This window comes from Macrobrachium nipponense, chromosome 12 (genome assembly GCF_015104395.2).
Source record: "Macrobrachium nipponense isolate FS-2020 chromosome 12, ASM1510439v2, whole genome shotgun sequence".
NCBI lineage: Eukaryota > Metazoa > Arthropoda > Malacostraca > Decapoda > Palaemonidae > Macrobrachium > Macrobrachium nipponense.
Window position 1 is genome coordinate 31,889,182 of NC_087205.1, and position 16,282 is coordinate 31,905,463.

Here is a 16,282-nt window from a genome sequence, read left to right on the forward strand (position 1 = left end):
AAAGGCCCTTGCCAAGAAGTTGCAGGAATGTAAGTTCAGTGTAATGTGTGACCAATCAACCGATATTGGTTCTGTTAAAACATCTTGCATGGTTATTAGATTTTTTTTTATGTAGATTCATTATCAGTGGAGAGTAAGTTTTGGGAACTTTACGACGTAAACAATGCTGATGACCCAGAAAGTGTTGAGAGAGGTGCCACTGGCAAGAGTTTGTATGAAAGAATGATGAAAACATTTAAAGATCATAATGTGCCCATATGATAGGCTTTGGTGCTAATGGTTGTAGCGTGATGATGGGTGTGAATAATTCAGTTTCAAGTCACTTTCGAAATGACTTCCCAGGTCACATGGTGATGAAGTGTATTTGGCACTCGGCTCATCTTTGTGCAAGCATGTAGAAGTCTGCTTAGAAGATGTGAAGACTTAGCCAGGGAAGTCTACAACTTCTTTAAATGTAGTAGCAAACGTCAAAGTGAGTACAAGCAATTTCAATCATTCTGTGATCTCAACCCACATAAAGTTCTCCATCCTTCCCAAACTAGATGGTTATTGTGAAGAATTCCTCTCACAACGATTTTATTTTCTAATGTTTTTGTGTATTCACTTGTTTCTGTGCTCTGTCTTTTATTATAGTTATAAGTGTCTGTCGCATAAGAAATTATTGATTCATTTTTCACTGCGTATTGCCGTCTGTCAGGTAATGACAGACAGGAACTATGTCACTGTATTTGTATTCATGTGAAAACCAAATGGATTCGCATGCCCATATATTTTGTAAAGATATGTACGTCTATATTGCAGGACATAATAAGGGTGAAAGAACCATATTTACTCGAGAACGACACTCTTAACATTATTTTATCTGATTTTGCTATGTTCTAGTACGTAGTATCTGTGGTGCCGTTAGCACCGAAAAGATGGTTTTACACAAAGACGAAGTCTTTTGACATGAACGTCGGTAGACGTTTTAGTAACGCAGTATGATTACTGTTTTAGTTATGATAATTCACTTGTCCTTATATATATATATATATATCATATATATATATATATATATATAGATATATATATATATATATATATTATATAATATATATATATATGAAAATTGCTTTTGGTGAGTGTATTGCGCATATCAAGTAGGGTAAGAGTTGAAGGTGTTATTGGATCTTGTTTATGCCTCTCGCCAGAGAAGCCATTAGGAGAAGTCAAGAGATCGGGAGGGGAAAGGAAGGGTAGTAGTTCGCCCCTCTGATTGCTCCTTTGCGTGCCCCTCTAGGGGTGTGTATGCATATGTGCGTAGTACACTGTATGGGCGAGATATCGCAAAAAATTGTATGGACACACACCACCAATTAATTCACTACATTTTATAAATATATCTTGAAGTTGCACACTATTATATTTGGAATTTATTTTTGACAACGAACTTGATCATTATTGTAGCGTTTTTTATGTTCATGAAAACCTTGTAAGTCAGTTCTGCATTCGCGGTAACTGTATAAATTGTCTCTTTTCCCCAACAAAACCCGAATGCAAGACGAAACGAACAGCTTCTTGGCTCAACTTTTGAGGTGACCTATCATCTAATGTTGTGTAGTGATGTGTGTGTGGATTTAGAAAGGGCGATTGCCCTGATTCTTTGAATTTTGTCGTAATTTGTTTCATTTGAGTCCCATTGATTTACAATTCCCCTTGAGTGATTAATTTCATTTGCCACTTATATGTTTATTACTCTTTGATATGTTTAACTTTTAGTTATTAAATTAATTTTAACTTTACATTTATCAACTGCGTTTCAATATCCCTCGATTTTATTTAATTTTTACTATGTTTCAGTTTTGTGGATGGTGAATATAAATTGATCTGATAAACCTATATTGTGCTCATACTTTAAGGTTATGCAAATAACTTTTAGAAACGAGATAACACAGCGGTCCTCTAAGGTCTGAAAATCAACCCGTGAGTACTCGCAACATTTAGAGAGAGAGAGAGGCGCTTACCTCTCGTATAGCGATTTATGATCTGAGTTCATGTCTAGAAGGACTGCTCAGTAAGTGAAAGTACTTAATTGTGGTACTATTCATTAATGATATTGGTGTGTTATCCTCGTTTTTAATGAAATGGGTTGAGAGATATCTCCCCGTAATTTAGAAACCGCAAAGGGAGTTTTGTGGAGTTGTTAAGTAAGGCTTTTAGCGGTTTTTGACCAATTGACCAAGTAACAACGTTAAGCATGTACAGTCCACTATAAGTCCATCTTTTTCGCCACAGTTATCTTTAGTTGCCGTGGTTCAAAGGCTATTGGAACAGTGGGAGGCACTAAAGCTATTTTTCTCGGAAAAGTGGCTCGCTGAGAAACTATTAGCAACAGAGTTGATGATCAACTCCCTTCATGATCCTTTCATGAAGTTAAGTTCCTTGACTGGGTTCTTCCAAAGTTGACTGAGTTCAACAAATTTTTCCAGTCAGATAAAGCAGTAATAACAGTTCTCCATGATTAAGTGTCCATGCTATTCAGAGACCTCCTTCTCTCATTTATGGACAGGACCTATGTAATGAAAACTGATCTAAATACTGTGAATCCTGAAAGACATGACAGGCATCTTAGTGACAACCAAATGTACCTAGGAGTTAAAGTTATGCAGGGATTAAAAAACCCCTCCATACAGGAAAAGAAAGCTCAACAGCAGGAGTTTTTTCAGAGGTGTAGAAGTTTCCTTGTAGTGGCATGCACAGAAATAAAGAGGAGGTATAATTTCAATGATGGTGTCCTGCCAAAGTTAAACGGTCCTTGTGCTTCACTCTCGGCTGCATCACAAACATGATTGTGCTCAGTCACTTCTGCTACAATTTCACCGTCACACGTAGTTACTCGCGCTTTGCACCTTATTTTGTGATATTTGTCACATTTCCAGTATATCTTATCTTCACGCTCCTTGTCTTTATAAAAGAAATAGCCATGAACAACAAGCTTCTTCTTTCCTTTTTCGGATTCTATAAAATGGAGACGCATGATGGGCTATGTAGTGAAAATCTTTGTTAACTAGACCATTTATATTTCTTACTGAAGTAAGAAAATACACTGTTATTATTTTGAAACTCAAGCTAATTTGGTAATTTAGTGCATCGGCTGTTTCTAAACTACCTGTTTAGTATTAAAACCTTATTTGGTGATTTATTGCCTCGATTCTTTCATAACTACCAGTTTAATATTCAAACCTTTATTTTATATGTGGCTGGTACAGTCTTGTTAATGATCTTTCCTTTTTTATCTTAGCTTAATTGTTGTCGGTGAATTGATCAATCACAATGTAGGTGAATTGTGCAGTCGAAAAATTGAGCATGTCGATGAACTGTTGTCGGTAAATTGTTGTCGGTGAATTGTTGTAGGTAAATTCGCCGGATCCCGATCCTAACAGGTTGGCATTTGATTGAAGAATGCGCTATGATAGCAGTTCCTCCTTGGCTGATGTCATTTAAAATTTGTGTTGATTTCCACACTTAAAATCTATGCCAGCATTGAGAACATTGTTACCTATTTTAGTTTCCTGTAAACAAATGATATTTGCATTGCATTCTCTAATTAATGATTTTAAGTTTTCATTATTAGATATATATCCTCTAATATTCCACTGTAAAATAGAGATTTTAAGAAGATTTTGGATTTTGTTTTAATATCTTTATTTGTTTTTCTGTACTTTGTATTTTATTGAAGTTGTATAATTTTGCTGTATTTTGTTCTTCTTTTGGTGGGTGATGTATTTCTGCTGTTGTTTTCTTTATTGGCTGAAGAGTCTCAGATGTTCTTTTTATTAGAGGTGCATTTAAATGGCTTTTGATCTTGGGTTCTATTTCAATACTTTCTTCATTTTTATCTGATATTTTAACTTTCTCTTTTATTTGGGTTTCTCTTTTTTCAGTTTTTGTTTGCAAGCAATTTTTTCCCCATAGATTTTTGGTCTTACTGATTGTATAATTTGTTTTTTGGATTTGGGTGGGGTCGTTTCAAGTAGTCTTTTTTTGTCCTCCAAATTCATCGTGTCTTCATGCATTTCTGGTGTTGGTAATATATTATATAAATTTGCGTTACTTATATGTTCTTTAGCTTCTGAGCTTGAATTTTGGTCCATTATATTATGAGTATTTTCTGTTTGATTTATGCTGTATAATTTTGTAGGAATTTGGTTTTGCACTTCTTTATTGACTACCTCTTTATATGTGTTTTTCCTTGCTGGATCTTGTAAACCTTTTACTTTTAGTTCTATCTTAGCTTATCTTATTGACATTCCACTTCTTTTTTGTAAGGTTTTTAGTTCAGTGTTTGTTTGTTTGTATGGTGCTTTTACGTTGCATGGAACCGGCGGTTATTCAGCAACGGGACCAACGGCTTTACGTGACTTCCTAACCACGTCGAGAGTGAACTTCTATCACCCGAAATACACATCTCTCACTCCTCAATGGAATGGCCGAGAATCGAACCCGCGACTACCGAGGTGGGACGCTAATACCATACCACCCACGCCGCTGAGGCGCTTAGTTCAGTGTTGTATATGTAAAGACTGGTTTACACTTACGCACTTTCGTGGTACGGGCTGTCACAGCGTGGGATCGCAAGAAACCGTTACAAACCGCACTATAAACGCGCCAAAAGTGCGCCGCCTGGCTGGCGTGGGTAGGCGATGACCATTAAAGCCGCTCGACGCCGCCCGAATTTTAAATCATTTCAAATTTTTGAGTGGCGTCTGGCGGGTTGATGAAGTCGCACGAGGCCGTATGCGGTGTAGCGCGGCCTCGCAACAAAAGAGGTAAGAACCCGCATGGTGCCGTGCCACACCACACCACACCCCACGTGGTGCGATATGGTGCGACGTAGTACCACCCGCGAGGGAGTGCTATGGCGTGATGTTATCGGGCCGTTTAGTGCCCTTACAGCACCTTCATACACGATTAATAAATGGCGCACATGTTGCGGGGCGTGCGTGCGGCGTGTTACGGCGTCTCCCTAGGTAGATTTTTTTTTTTTTTTTAGGTGAACCTCAATACTTTTTTTCTTTTATTAAGAAATATTACTTTACAAGATTATATTTTACAATTTTGTATAGCTATGCATTATAATATCTATGTATAATATAAAAATATTACAATTTATTATTTTTTTAAATATGTTTTTAAATGAGAAACATACTGATTCGTTAAAATTTTGTTAACATTATACTTAAATCCTATAATATTTACATTAAATGTGTTTAACAGTCTATTCTTAATGCATTTAATAATTTGCTGGTCAGTACTTATTCCCAAATATCTTGCCATCCATATACTTGAAATAAAATCTGCTATTATTACCATTGGTGTATTTTCATCCCTTTTTGAGTTTGCTTCAAAATCTAGTTTTAAAATCCTTAAACTGCTATTAGTTTTTAATTTACAACATTTTCTAAGCAATTCGAATACCCAGGACAACAAATTCTTAACCAAAGGACAGAAATATACCATATGCATATTAGTTTCTATGAATTCACAACCGCATTCCTTAACATCTTTTATTTTCATCATGGTTAGCCTATCATTTGTACTTAAAACTTCATGAACACACTTAAACAAAATTTCTCTACTTTTATTTTCTATATACTTATTATTTACATGTTCCCAAATTACCTTCCAGTTGAATAGTGGATACAATTTGTCAATATTTGGAACATATTCACTGTTTTTCATTAAATGTTCATGTACCACTTTTGTTTTTATGTGTGGATAGGATGTCATCTTATTAGCACTTCGTAATATATTTATCATACTTTCATAAAAACTAGGTGTAAAAATAGTGCAATCCTGATGTTGGCAATCATTTTCTATAAGGTAGGTTGCTCTGACTTTACAATAATAAATAATCATTTGGTAACCAAAATAGCGATCTTTCAAACATTTTAGAAATGTACTAAACATGACTGACTTCGCTTTACACTGAATATCAATAATTCCACAACCACCTCTTAATTTTGACAAAAACATAGGTCCATTGGATGGAAGGTTGCCGCGCATTCTGGGGAGGATAAAAGGGGCCGGACAGACCACGGGGGAATCATTCGCGCTCTGACAGCCTGTCGACAATGTATAAATAAATAGAATTTTATCCTTTTAATAATAAATGATTTTTAGTTATTTTCTTAATATTAAATGATTTTGTACATTTTATATCATTCATCATGGTTCTTTTTGTAATAAATATGTTGAAATATTGACTTGCATTTACATTTTCCTTATTGATGCTTAATTTATATTTCATGACAATATATATGATGATATGATTGGGTGAAATGAAATTGAAAAATGAGAAAGCATGGCCATAAAGAATAATATCATAAAGAAATATAACAGGAAATCTAACATGAAATATGATATATGAAATATGAAATAAATAGAACTCGGAAAATAACTTGAACTATAAAATGAAATGTAATAAGAAATAAATATGGCCATCAAATGATATAATAACATACAAGGTAAAGAACAATAATATAATATTGAGAACATGATCAAATGAACATGAACACATACAAATATGTCAATGAAATAATAATTAACATTGACTGGACATAGTTATTAACAGGGGAACAATGAAAAATCAGTAAGAGACTAAAGACATATTGACCTCAGTTGATAATATATGATATTTGCAGTTGTAAATGTTATGGTATAAACCAAGTCCCAATTTCATTTTCTTACATTCTATACTTTTCATGTTCATTTTCTTACATTATATGCTTTTCATGTTCATCTTCTTACTCTCTATGCTTTTCACGTTCATTTTCTAACATTTCATGCTTTTCATGTTCATTTTCTTACATTATATGCTTTTCATGTTCATTTTCTTACTTTCTATGCTTTTCACGTTCATTTTCTTACATTCTATGCTTTTTATGTTCATTTTATTACTTTCTATGCTTTTCTTGTTCATTTTCTTACATTCTATGATTTCCATGTTCATTTTCTTACTTTCTATGCTTTTCATGTTCATTTTCTTACTTTTTATGCTTTTCATGTTCATTTTCTTACATTCTATGCTTATCATATTCATTTTCTTACTTTCTATGCTTTTCATGTTGATTTTCTTACATTCTATAGCTTTTCATGTTCATTTTGCTTACTTTCTATTGCTCATGTTCATTTTTTTCTTTACTCTTTTATTTGTTCACGTTTTCATTTTTCTTACTTCTATGCTCATGTTCAATTTTCTTTACTTTTTATGCTTTTTCATGTTCATTTTCCTTACATTCTATGCTTTTTCATGTTCATTTTTTCTTACTTTCCTATGCTTTTCATGTTCATTTTACTTTCTTACTTTTCTTATTTCTATGCTTTTTCATGTTCATTTTCCTTACTTTCTTCTTTTGCTTTTCTTATTGCTTTTCATGTTCATTTTCTTTACTTTCTATGCTTTTCACGTTCATTTTCTTACTTTCTATGCTTTTCATGTTCATTTTCTTCTTTCTATCTTTTCACGGTTCATTTTCTTACATTCTATCTTTTCATTGTTCATTTTTTCTTACTTTTCCTATGGCTTTTCATGTTGATTTTCCTTTACTTTCTATCTTTTCATGTTCGCTTTTTCTTAACTTCTAGTTGCTTTTCTGTTTCATTTTTTTCTTTACTTTCCTATGCTTTTCACGTTCATTTTTTCTTACTTTCTATGCCTTTTCAATGTTTCATTTTCTTACTTTCTATATGCTTTCATGTTCATTTTTCTTACATTCTATGCTTTTTTTCATTGTTCATTTTCCTTCTTTCCTATGCGTTTTCCATGGTTCCATTTTCTTACTTTTTCTCTGCTTTTCCCACGTTGATTTTCTTACTTTCTATTGCTTTTTCATGTTCTTTTCCTTACATTCCTATTGCTTTTCATGTTCATTTCTTACTTTTCTATTGCTTTCTTGTTTCATTTTCTTACTTTCTAGCTTTTGTTCTTGTTCATTTTTCTTACATTCTATGCTTTTCATTTTATTCTTTCTTACTTTCTAATGCTTTTTCTTGGTTCCATTTTCCTTACTTTCTATGCTTTTCATTGTTGCAATTTTTCTTTTTCCTTACATTCCCTATGGCTTTTCATATTCATTTTGCTTACTTTCTATGCTTTTCATTGTTCCATTTTTTTCTTACCTTTCTTTCTAATGCTTTTTCATGTTCATTTTTTACTTCTAGCTTTTCTGTTCATTCTTCTTTAAGTCTGCCTTTTCATGTTCATTTTCTTACTTTTCCTTATAGCTTTGTTTCCACGTATTTTCTTACTTTCTATGCTTTTCCACATGTTTTCAAATTTTTCATTTTTCTTACTTTCCTTGCTTTTCTTGTTCAATTTTCTTACTGTTCTATTTTGCTTTCTTGTTTCAATTTTTCCTTTCTTTTTCTATCTTTTCTTGTTCATTTTCTTACTCTGCTATGATTTTCATGTTTTTCACGTTTTAGTTTCTTACTTTCATGCTTTTTCACTTTGTTTTCATCTTACTTTCTGCTTTCATGTTCATTTTCTTACTTTCTATGCTTTTCTGTTCATTTTCTTACTTTCTATCTTTTCCTCATTTTCTTACATCTATGATTTCATGTTCATTTTCTTACTTTCTATGCTTTTCACGTTCATTTTACTTTTCTATGCTTTTCATGTTCATCTACTATCTATGCTTTTCATGTTCATTTTCTTACTTTCATTCTCACGTTCATTTTCTTACTTTTCTATGCTTTTCATGTTCATTTTCTTCTTACTTCTATGCTTTTCATGTTCTTTTATTTTCTTACATTCTAGCTTCTTGTTCATTTTCTTACAGTCTGTGCTTTTCATGTACATTTTCTTACATTCTATGCTTTTCTTGTTCATTTTTTTAAAGTCTGTGCTTTTCACGTTCATTTACTTACATTCTATGGTTTTCATGTTCATTTTCTTACTTTCTATGCTTTTCACTTTGATTTTCTTACATTCTATGCTTTTCATGTTCATTTTTTTACATTATATGCTTTTCATGTTCATTTTCTTACTTTCTATGCTTTTCATGTTCATTTTCTTACATTCTATGCTTTTCACGTTCATTTTCTTACTTTCTATGCTTTTCATGTTCATTTTCTTACATTCTATGCTTTTCATGTTCATTTTCTTACTTTCTATGCTTCATGTTCATTTTCTTACATTCTATGCTTTTCATGTTCATTTTCTTACTTTCTATGCTTTTCATGTTCAGTTTCTTATATTCTATGCTTTTCTTGTTCATTTTCTTACTTTCTATGCTTTTCATGTTCATTTTCTTACTTTCTATGCTTTTCATGTTCATTTTCTTACTTTCTATGCTTTACATGTCCATCATTTGCTTCTCATTATTATGAATTATGTTATTACTACTCCACAACAACACCGCAACCCACCTGCAACACCGAGTAACAAAGCCGCAAGAGCGCGTGGCCTGGCATAGCAACAACGACCATAACACCTCGCCAACTCTGCGCCAACTCCGTAACACTCCGCTAGGCACCGCAGGAACACGCCGTGAGGTGCCCGTAACCCACCGCCCTGGTCCGCCCCACGCTGCCAAATAACGGTCATTTTTTCTCCCAACTGCGTCAATTTTGTAACGGTTTCTTGCAGTCCCATCCCGCAACAGCCCGCAACACAAAAGTGCGTAAGTGTAAACCTACCTTAATATGCGCATTCTTTTGATCTTGAGTGTTGATTCTGACCACAATTTATGCAAAATGGGTTTTCACAGTCCCATTTTGTTGTGTGGTTGTATGATCCACAACATGCACATCTTGGAGCTTCTCTACAATTTTTACTTGAAGGGCCATATTTACTACATGATTTGCAGTGTAGTGGTTTAGGGATATATGGATAAATTGCCGAGAGTCCTACTGAGGAGACTATACCTCCCCTCATTCCATAGGTAAGTCCCTACAGGTAGTTCCGCCCCAATAAATATTGATGTAGAATCACACCAATATCCTCAAGGTCCCAACATATTCAAGTGGCGGACCAAACCACTATAGTCCCTGCCATCTGGATCAAGGTAAAGCCTAAGTTCAGGGCATTAATGAAGATTACTACAGTTTTCATAATGTGCAAATGTATTATTTCAAACAGTCTGAGAGTAGTTAACCATTGCATACATATAAAGCTACAAACAATATTTTGATTTATCAATTTAAACTTGAAATAATAAAAAAATTAAATTATTTTCATTTAGTATAGGTTACTGTAAGCCTACCTTACATCATGTTATATTTTTCAGTATGATTTTATGTATATGTATTTTTGTTTATTAAAAAATAAATTTTATGTAATACCCATGTTTTCCTTTTATTGCAGTATATAACCTGGTATATAGTTTGCTATCATGAACGAGGTTGCGGGCCATTGGACTTGCTGATAAAACAGAAATTGATGATCATATCACAATTGCTCAAAGATTTAATACCACTGTAGGGACATTGAACATTCAATCCCACAGAGGGACATTTGCTGCAGGGGTAGGGACACGTGGGGACTTTTTGCTACAGTCTCTCGAGAGAGTTCACAGAGGCAGGATGTATTTTCCACTTCTCCTGAGGGATACTTTTGAAAGCCGTATCCTTCAAGAGAGGTGGGATATACACCTTGCCTATGTGAACTCTCTCGAGAGACCCCTGTGATTGGCTCAGCAACAGCCAATCAAGAGCGTCGTAAGGGACGGGTCTAGACATCAAATGCACGGTTGATGTGAATCTACTATAGTTCTCTCTCTCTCTCTCTCTCTCTCTCTCTCTCTCTCTCTCTCTCTCTCTCTCTCTCTCTCTCTCTCTCTCTCTCTCTCTCTCTCTTATGAGAGCTGAAAGCCAGCTCAGTAGTCTGGTTAAACTACTTAAATAATAATCTCTCTCTTTCCATTTGATGGTCCTGTTACAAAACATTCCTGTTTGACAATTGCAATAATTATACACTATCTAAAGCAAGCATCAACTAAGAGACTACTCTTCTACCATAATCAAACAAGCCCGGACCGAGGGGGCGGGGGGAGGTCGAACGACCGCTTCCCCCAACCAAATTTCTGGAAGCTATCCTTTTCATTGAACTGTACTTACAAAGTAATGAATAACTAATTATTGTTTTTTTTTAGTCAAAGTATATATAAATTAATCAATCAATAAAACTGAAGACATATTCTTGAATTTCAGTGCAAACTTTCAACATAATAAGTAAAATTCTGTTGGTATATAACTAAAATAACATTTTCAAGTATTTCATCTTGTATATACAATGACATTTATAGAAGAAAAGGTCCAGTTTTGGGAAAAACGGCCCCCCACGACCCATTAAAAACTCTAGGTACGGGCCTGTCAAACTCACAGCATGTACACAAAGGCGAATTTAATCAAATAACATAAACTAAAACCTTAACTTTTCTTGGAAAGCTTAAACATGCGAACAAATAATGAAGTGTATTGCCAAATAGTGTCAGTTTGGTCCTGCTGCTAACGAAGTGTCTCGTTCTTGTAGATCTTCTCCAATGATCCTATTAATATAGTGGCTTTTGTTTAGGAATATGTATCAGTCAATGGCTGTTTCTAGCGTTCTCTATGAATCCTCTTAGGCTTTGCAAAAGATAATTATTATTAATATTTTGTTGAATAAAATGGCAGAATTCAGTGAATTAATCTTATTATATTATCTTTTCTATTTTCTTATTGCTCGCTTCTCTGGCTCAGCAATATTTCTTACTATTGGCTAATATTCATATTGGGAGAACTCTAAATAATGCTGAATGGGATATTTTACTTAGAACAGGATTTTGCTGTCAATACTGGTATTATCAGTATATTGGTATACAGCAATGGCTGATCTCAGATCCAGGTCAAGCAGAGGTTATCGTCGGTGTTGGTATTTTTCCATAAGCGAGGCCAATGTCAGGCCGGGGTAGTCTCTGGTGTCAGCTGATATTATTGCTGGTGTAGCTGGCTTATCACGACGCTTCGACCTTCTAGTAGGTCATCTTTTTGGCTACTCAGAGTCAGCAGTAGAAGTAAAGAGATGTTAACTATATGCCGGTATTTATAGCGGCTCGAATCCTAGAGCTGATTCCTGATTGGTCAAGCCGGTTTTGGGCGAAGTCGGGGATCTCGCATTGATGGTCGCAGGGATTCAGCAGTACGAATGCTCATACAATTGAATCTCTGCGACCATCAAAGCGAGATGCGCGATTTCACCCAAAACCGGCTCGACCAGTCAGAAATCAGCTCTAGGATTCGAGCTGCTATAAATACCAGCACGCAGACACCATTGCTAGGGTCATCTCTGGTGTTCAGCTGGTAATATTGCTGGTGTAGCTGGGTTATTACAACGTTTCGACCTTCTCGTAGGTCATTTTCTTGGTTGGTCATCAGTAGAAGTGAAGAGATGGTGTTTAGGATTTAAGATCCTTAAACACTATCTATCTCTTCACTTCTACTGCTGACCAGCCAAGAAGATGACTTAAGAGAAGGTCGAAAAGTCACGAGAAACCAGCTACACCAGCAATAATACCAGCTGAACACCAGAGAAGACCTGGCAACCCTTGCTTGACCTGGACCTGAGATCCGCCATTCCTGTATACCAATATACTGATGATACCAGTATTGAAAAGCAAAATCCTGTTCTAAATAAAATATCACATTCAGCATTATTTAGATTTCTCCCAATATGAATATTGGCCAATTATTAAGAAGTATCGCTGAGCCAGAGTAACAAGTCATAAGAAAAATAGATAAGATAATATATAAGATTAATTTGCTGAACTCTGCCAATTTATTCAATAGAATTTGTTTAAAAGAGGGTCTTCTTCCAAAATATTATTATTATATTATTATTATTATTTTATTATTATTATTATTATTATTATTATTATTATTATTATTATTATTATTAGATATCGTACATATCAGCTCAAGGGTTTTATAGGTTAAGTAACTTACGGTAGAGTGGCGTCCACCCTAGACCAGTGTGCAGTGGAAGAAAGACTGAAACATGAAAATAGGAAACCAAATAGGAAAAGGAAACTGAATTAGACCTATACCACTACTTGTGAGTAGATAAATGCCCATCTTAAGTTGATGCAACAGTGAATAATAAATCATAAGGTTTCAGAGGCCATGCAAATCCAGCTTCGTGTCCATCCCAGTTCATTTGCCTAATTTAAATCCCTATGTGTTTACTAATAGCCCATGCAACACTCAATTTCAAAGTCATTCGTAGATGACGCTGTTAATCCAGTCGACGTATCTGGCAACATTGACGTATATTCCGGGAAGCAGAGGATTGTTTCCACAGGGCAGGCCCGTAGATACTACCCCGATGAGGATCTCCCTGTCTTCCTCATCATGATACGTCAGGGGCCCTCCGGAGTCTCCCTGCAGAGGAGCAGAAAACAAGTCATTATTCTTGAACAGTTATCTCAAGAAAAATAAATGTACTGCTTAAACTATTTACAGGGCATATATATATAGATACTGCAGAATATATTGTGTTATAGGAAGCATGAGGGTCATGTACTTAGACCTCTTTTCCTACCTCACAAGCATCCTTCCCAAGTTGTCCCGCACAGATTAGGTTGTCAGTGAGTCCTTGGGGATACCGAAGCTCGAGATGTTCTCCCAAATCTGCTTTTTTGTAATCTTGTGCACATATGGCATTTGGAATAGCAGGTACTTGTGCTTGTTGAAGGTTTTCAGCAGTGTAGGCTGTGGGATGATACATAGGTATTATTTTTTTCCAGGAGGTAATGTGCCATTTACCTGCATGCCAGTGATATAGTTAGCAAATAAACAAAAATCAAATACATATAACATAGTACTAACGCGACTGAAAACTCTACTGAGGCACTTACATGAATTAACTTTTCCCCAGCCAGAGACAGTTAGTGTCATGAAGTCTACCCTTGTACCCGGAGGGGGAAGGCAATAAGGCCAGATGACGGGACTAAATTGCACCTTAGTTTTAGTTTTCAAAATAGCCAGGTCATGGTATCGAATGGAGTCTTTGTTGTACTCAGGATGCAAGATCACGTTCTCGACCTCATAGCTGACTGACAGAACACGATCACCGCCAGGGCTGAGGGATACCTCTCTGAAAGTGACTTCTTGTGGCCTGCATAAAATAAATTATTGTTGGCAGTTACTGAAAATATTGTTGTACATAATATGTTACTTTAATTCACTGCTATTTTCTATACTGGAAACATTTTGGCAATCAGGATCGAAATATGAGCATTTCTTACTATACATGCAAATTTTTTTTCAGTACAGACCATGAACTTACCTTTTATGCTCATTAGTGACACAATGAGCAGCAGTCAGCAAGTGCTGGTCAGATATAAGTGAAGCTCCACAAAAGAAGTCGTCTAAAGAGACCTCATTTGTTATTAATGAGGGAGCGGTGTTGCCACGGATGACATCTGGGGGCAGAAGGGAGACAGGAGTAGCTGGCTGGTTGGGACTTGAAGGCTGTACAATTGGGGCTGGTCTGGAGGTTAGAGCAACTGGTCTCTGAGACAAAATGACAGGTTTGCTTGTTGGAACAACTGGTCTGAATGCAGGAGCAGCTGGTCTGAAGGTAGGAGTGGCTGGTCTTAATGCAACAGCGGCTGGTTCCTGATACACAATGGCAGGTCTGCTTGTTGGAGCTACTGGCCTGAAATTTGGTCTAGCAGGCTGGAAAGTTGGTTGGTAGGGCGGTTGGTAAGGAGGCTGGATGAAAAGTTGCTGAAAGTCCCGTCTTGGAATCTGGAAGGGTGGCGGAGGTGCCGGAGAACCAAAAGTACCAAAAGTGGAGCCACCTCCAAATGATGGCCTGCCACCAAAACTGGGAAAAGATGGTCTGCCTCCAAAGCCACCAAAGGAGGGTGTTTCCCGAGACCGACCGAAAAAGGCACCCCCTTCAAAAATTCCAGAAGACCCTCCTCCACTCGAACCTCCAAAGAGGCCTCCTCCACTCGAACCTCCAAAGAGGCCTCCTCCACTCGAACCTCCAAAGAGGCCTCCTCCACTCGAACCTCCAAAGAGGCCTCCTTCACCTGAACCTCCAAAGAGGCCTCCCCGAGAGGACCCTGTGGAAAACAGTCCTCCAAATAACGACCCTCCATCAGCAGATGAACCACCGCTGATGCTCGCCTGCATAAGAAAAGAAACAGTAAGTCAAATGAAGAATTATTCTTATCCTTTCTCTGGTTTACTTTAAAGTCTTACTTACTAAAACTGCAGAAGGAGAACTCCATTAACTTACCGCTCCCCCAGCGTTGAAGAAATTCCTTAGGCCTGGCGCCCCTCCTGCAACGGTCGGGTCAGCCCTTTTGAAGCGGCGTCCGGTAGTCATTGCCGCCACAGATCCTACAGGTAACGAGGCAGCTCCCCTCGTGACTGATCCCACGGTGTGATTGAAGGACCCACATTCTGAAAGGAAGAAAATATGCTTAAAAGAATTATTTTAGTATAAGATTTGTGAAGGTAGAAACTATTTTTCAAGAAAGGACCTCATTTTTCAATTAAATCATTGGTTAAGTAATTAAATATTTATTTTTATTAGTTCCTGGTGTATTAGGACATTTGGAGATCAAAGAATAGAGGGTAGTCTATCATATAGTTACCTTCAATATCTTATAGAAAGTCTACATTCTTTAGTAATAATTTAGAAAACATCTATTCCTTATAAATAAAATATCTACTTGACAACACCATTTTGCAATACCAAGTCTGACCAAAAGTTTCACAATGGCTTGAAAGAATTACCTGATATTCTTCAATTAACATTTTCTATAAAGTCATATATAGGAAAAGTATTTAACAGTGAAAAGGACGGTAGCAATAGTGCAGCAGATAAGTAGAAAAATACTTCAGTTTGTGATACAAGCATGAAATTTGGCACAAGTGCTCATTTTAACCATCTTTTTGAAAAATCTTGGTGTCCACGCAAAATTTCAATATGCCCTCCACTTTTCAAGAAGGCCAAAAGTTGTTTCGCTTTCTGACACTGAGTAAATCATTGTTGAAATAAATACATCAATCATTCATTATTCAGATAATGTCTTCCTGGGTGGAAGAGTTAACTGAAAACATCACCAGAGCTCTCACTACTATGATCACCATTGTGATAAAGATGGCGTACAAAATGGCAGCCGTAAATTTTGCTTGATAACTCCGGACTTATAATCTTTAGCCATATTCAAATGCTTAGATAAAACACAGCTGCCATGACCAATCCTTGATGTTTGTGTTTGATCTCAATTTCAGACAATTG

At 35.9% G+C, this 16,282-nt stretch overlaps 2 protein-coding genes across 2 annotated transcripts in view; one reads left to right on the top strand and one right to left on the bottom strand.

The window, feature by feature from the left end:
- The window catches only part of LOC135224460 (FAD-dependent oxidoreductase domain-containing protein 1-like), a 30,130-nt gene extending 29,100 nt beyond the window's left edge, over positions 1-1,030 (top strand). The window contains exon 9 of the mRNA XM_064263459.1: positions 343-1,030. The gene's annotated coding sequence lies outside the window, so the exon portion shown is untranslated. The remainder of the gene's footprint in view (positions 1-342) is intronic.
- A 10,766-nt stretch (positions 1,031-11,796) lies between these two features.
- The window catches only part of LOC135224461 (uncharacterized), a 102,519-nt gene continuing 98,033 nt past the window's right edge, over positions 11,797-16,282 (bottom strand). The window contains exons 4-8 of the mRNA XM_064263460.1: positions 15,272-15,438; positions 14,309-15,159; positions 13,878-14,137; positions 13,562-13,731; positions 11,797-13,401 (exon numbers count right to left, since the gene is read on the bottom strand). Coding sequence (XP_064119530.1) covers positions 13,237-13,401; positions 13,562-13,731; positions 13,878-14,137; positions 14,309-15,159; positions 15,272-15,438 — 1,613 coding nt within the window. The 3' untranslated portion in view covers positions 11,797-13,236. The remainder of the gene's footprint in view (positions 13,402-13,561; positions 13,732-13,877; positions 14,138-14,308; positions 15,160-15,271; positions 15,439-16,282) is intronic.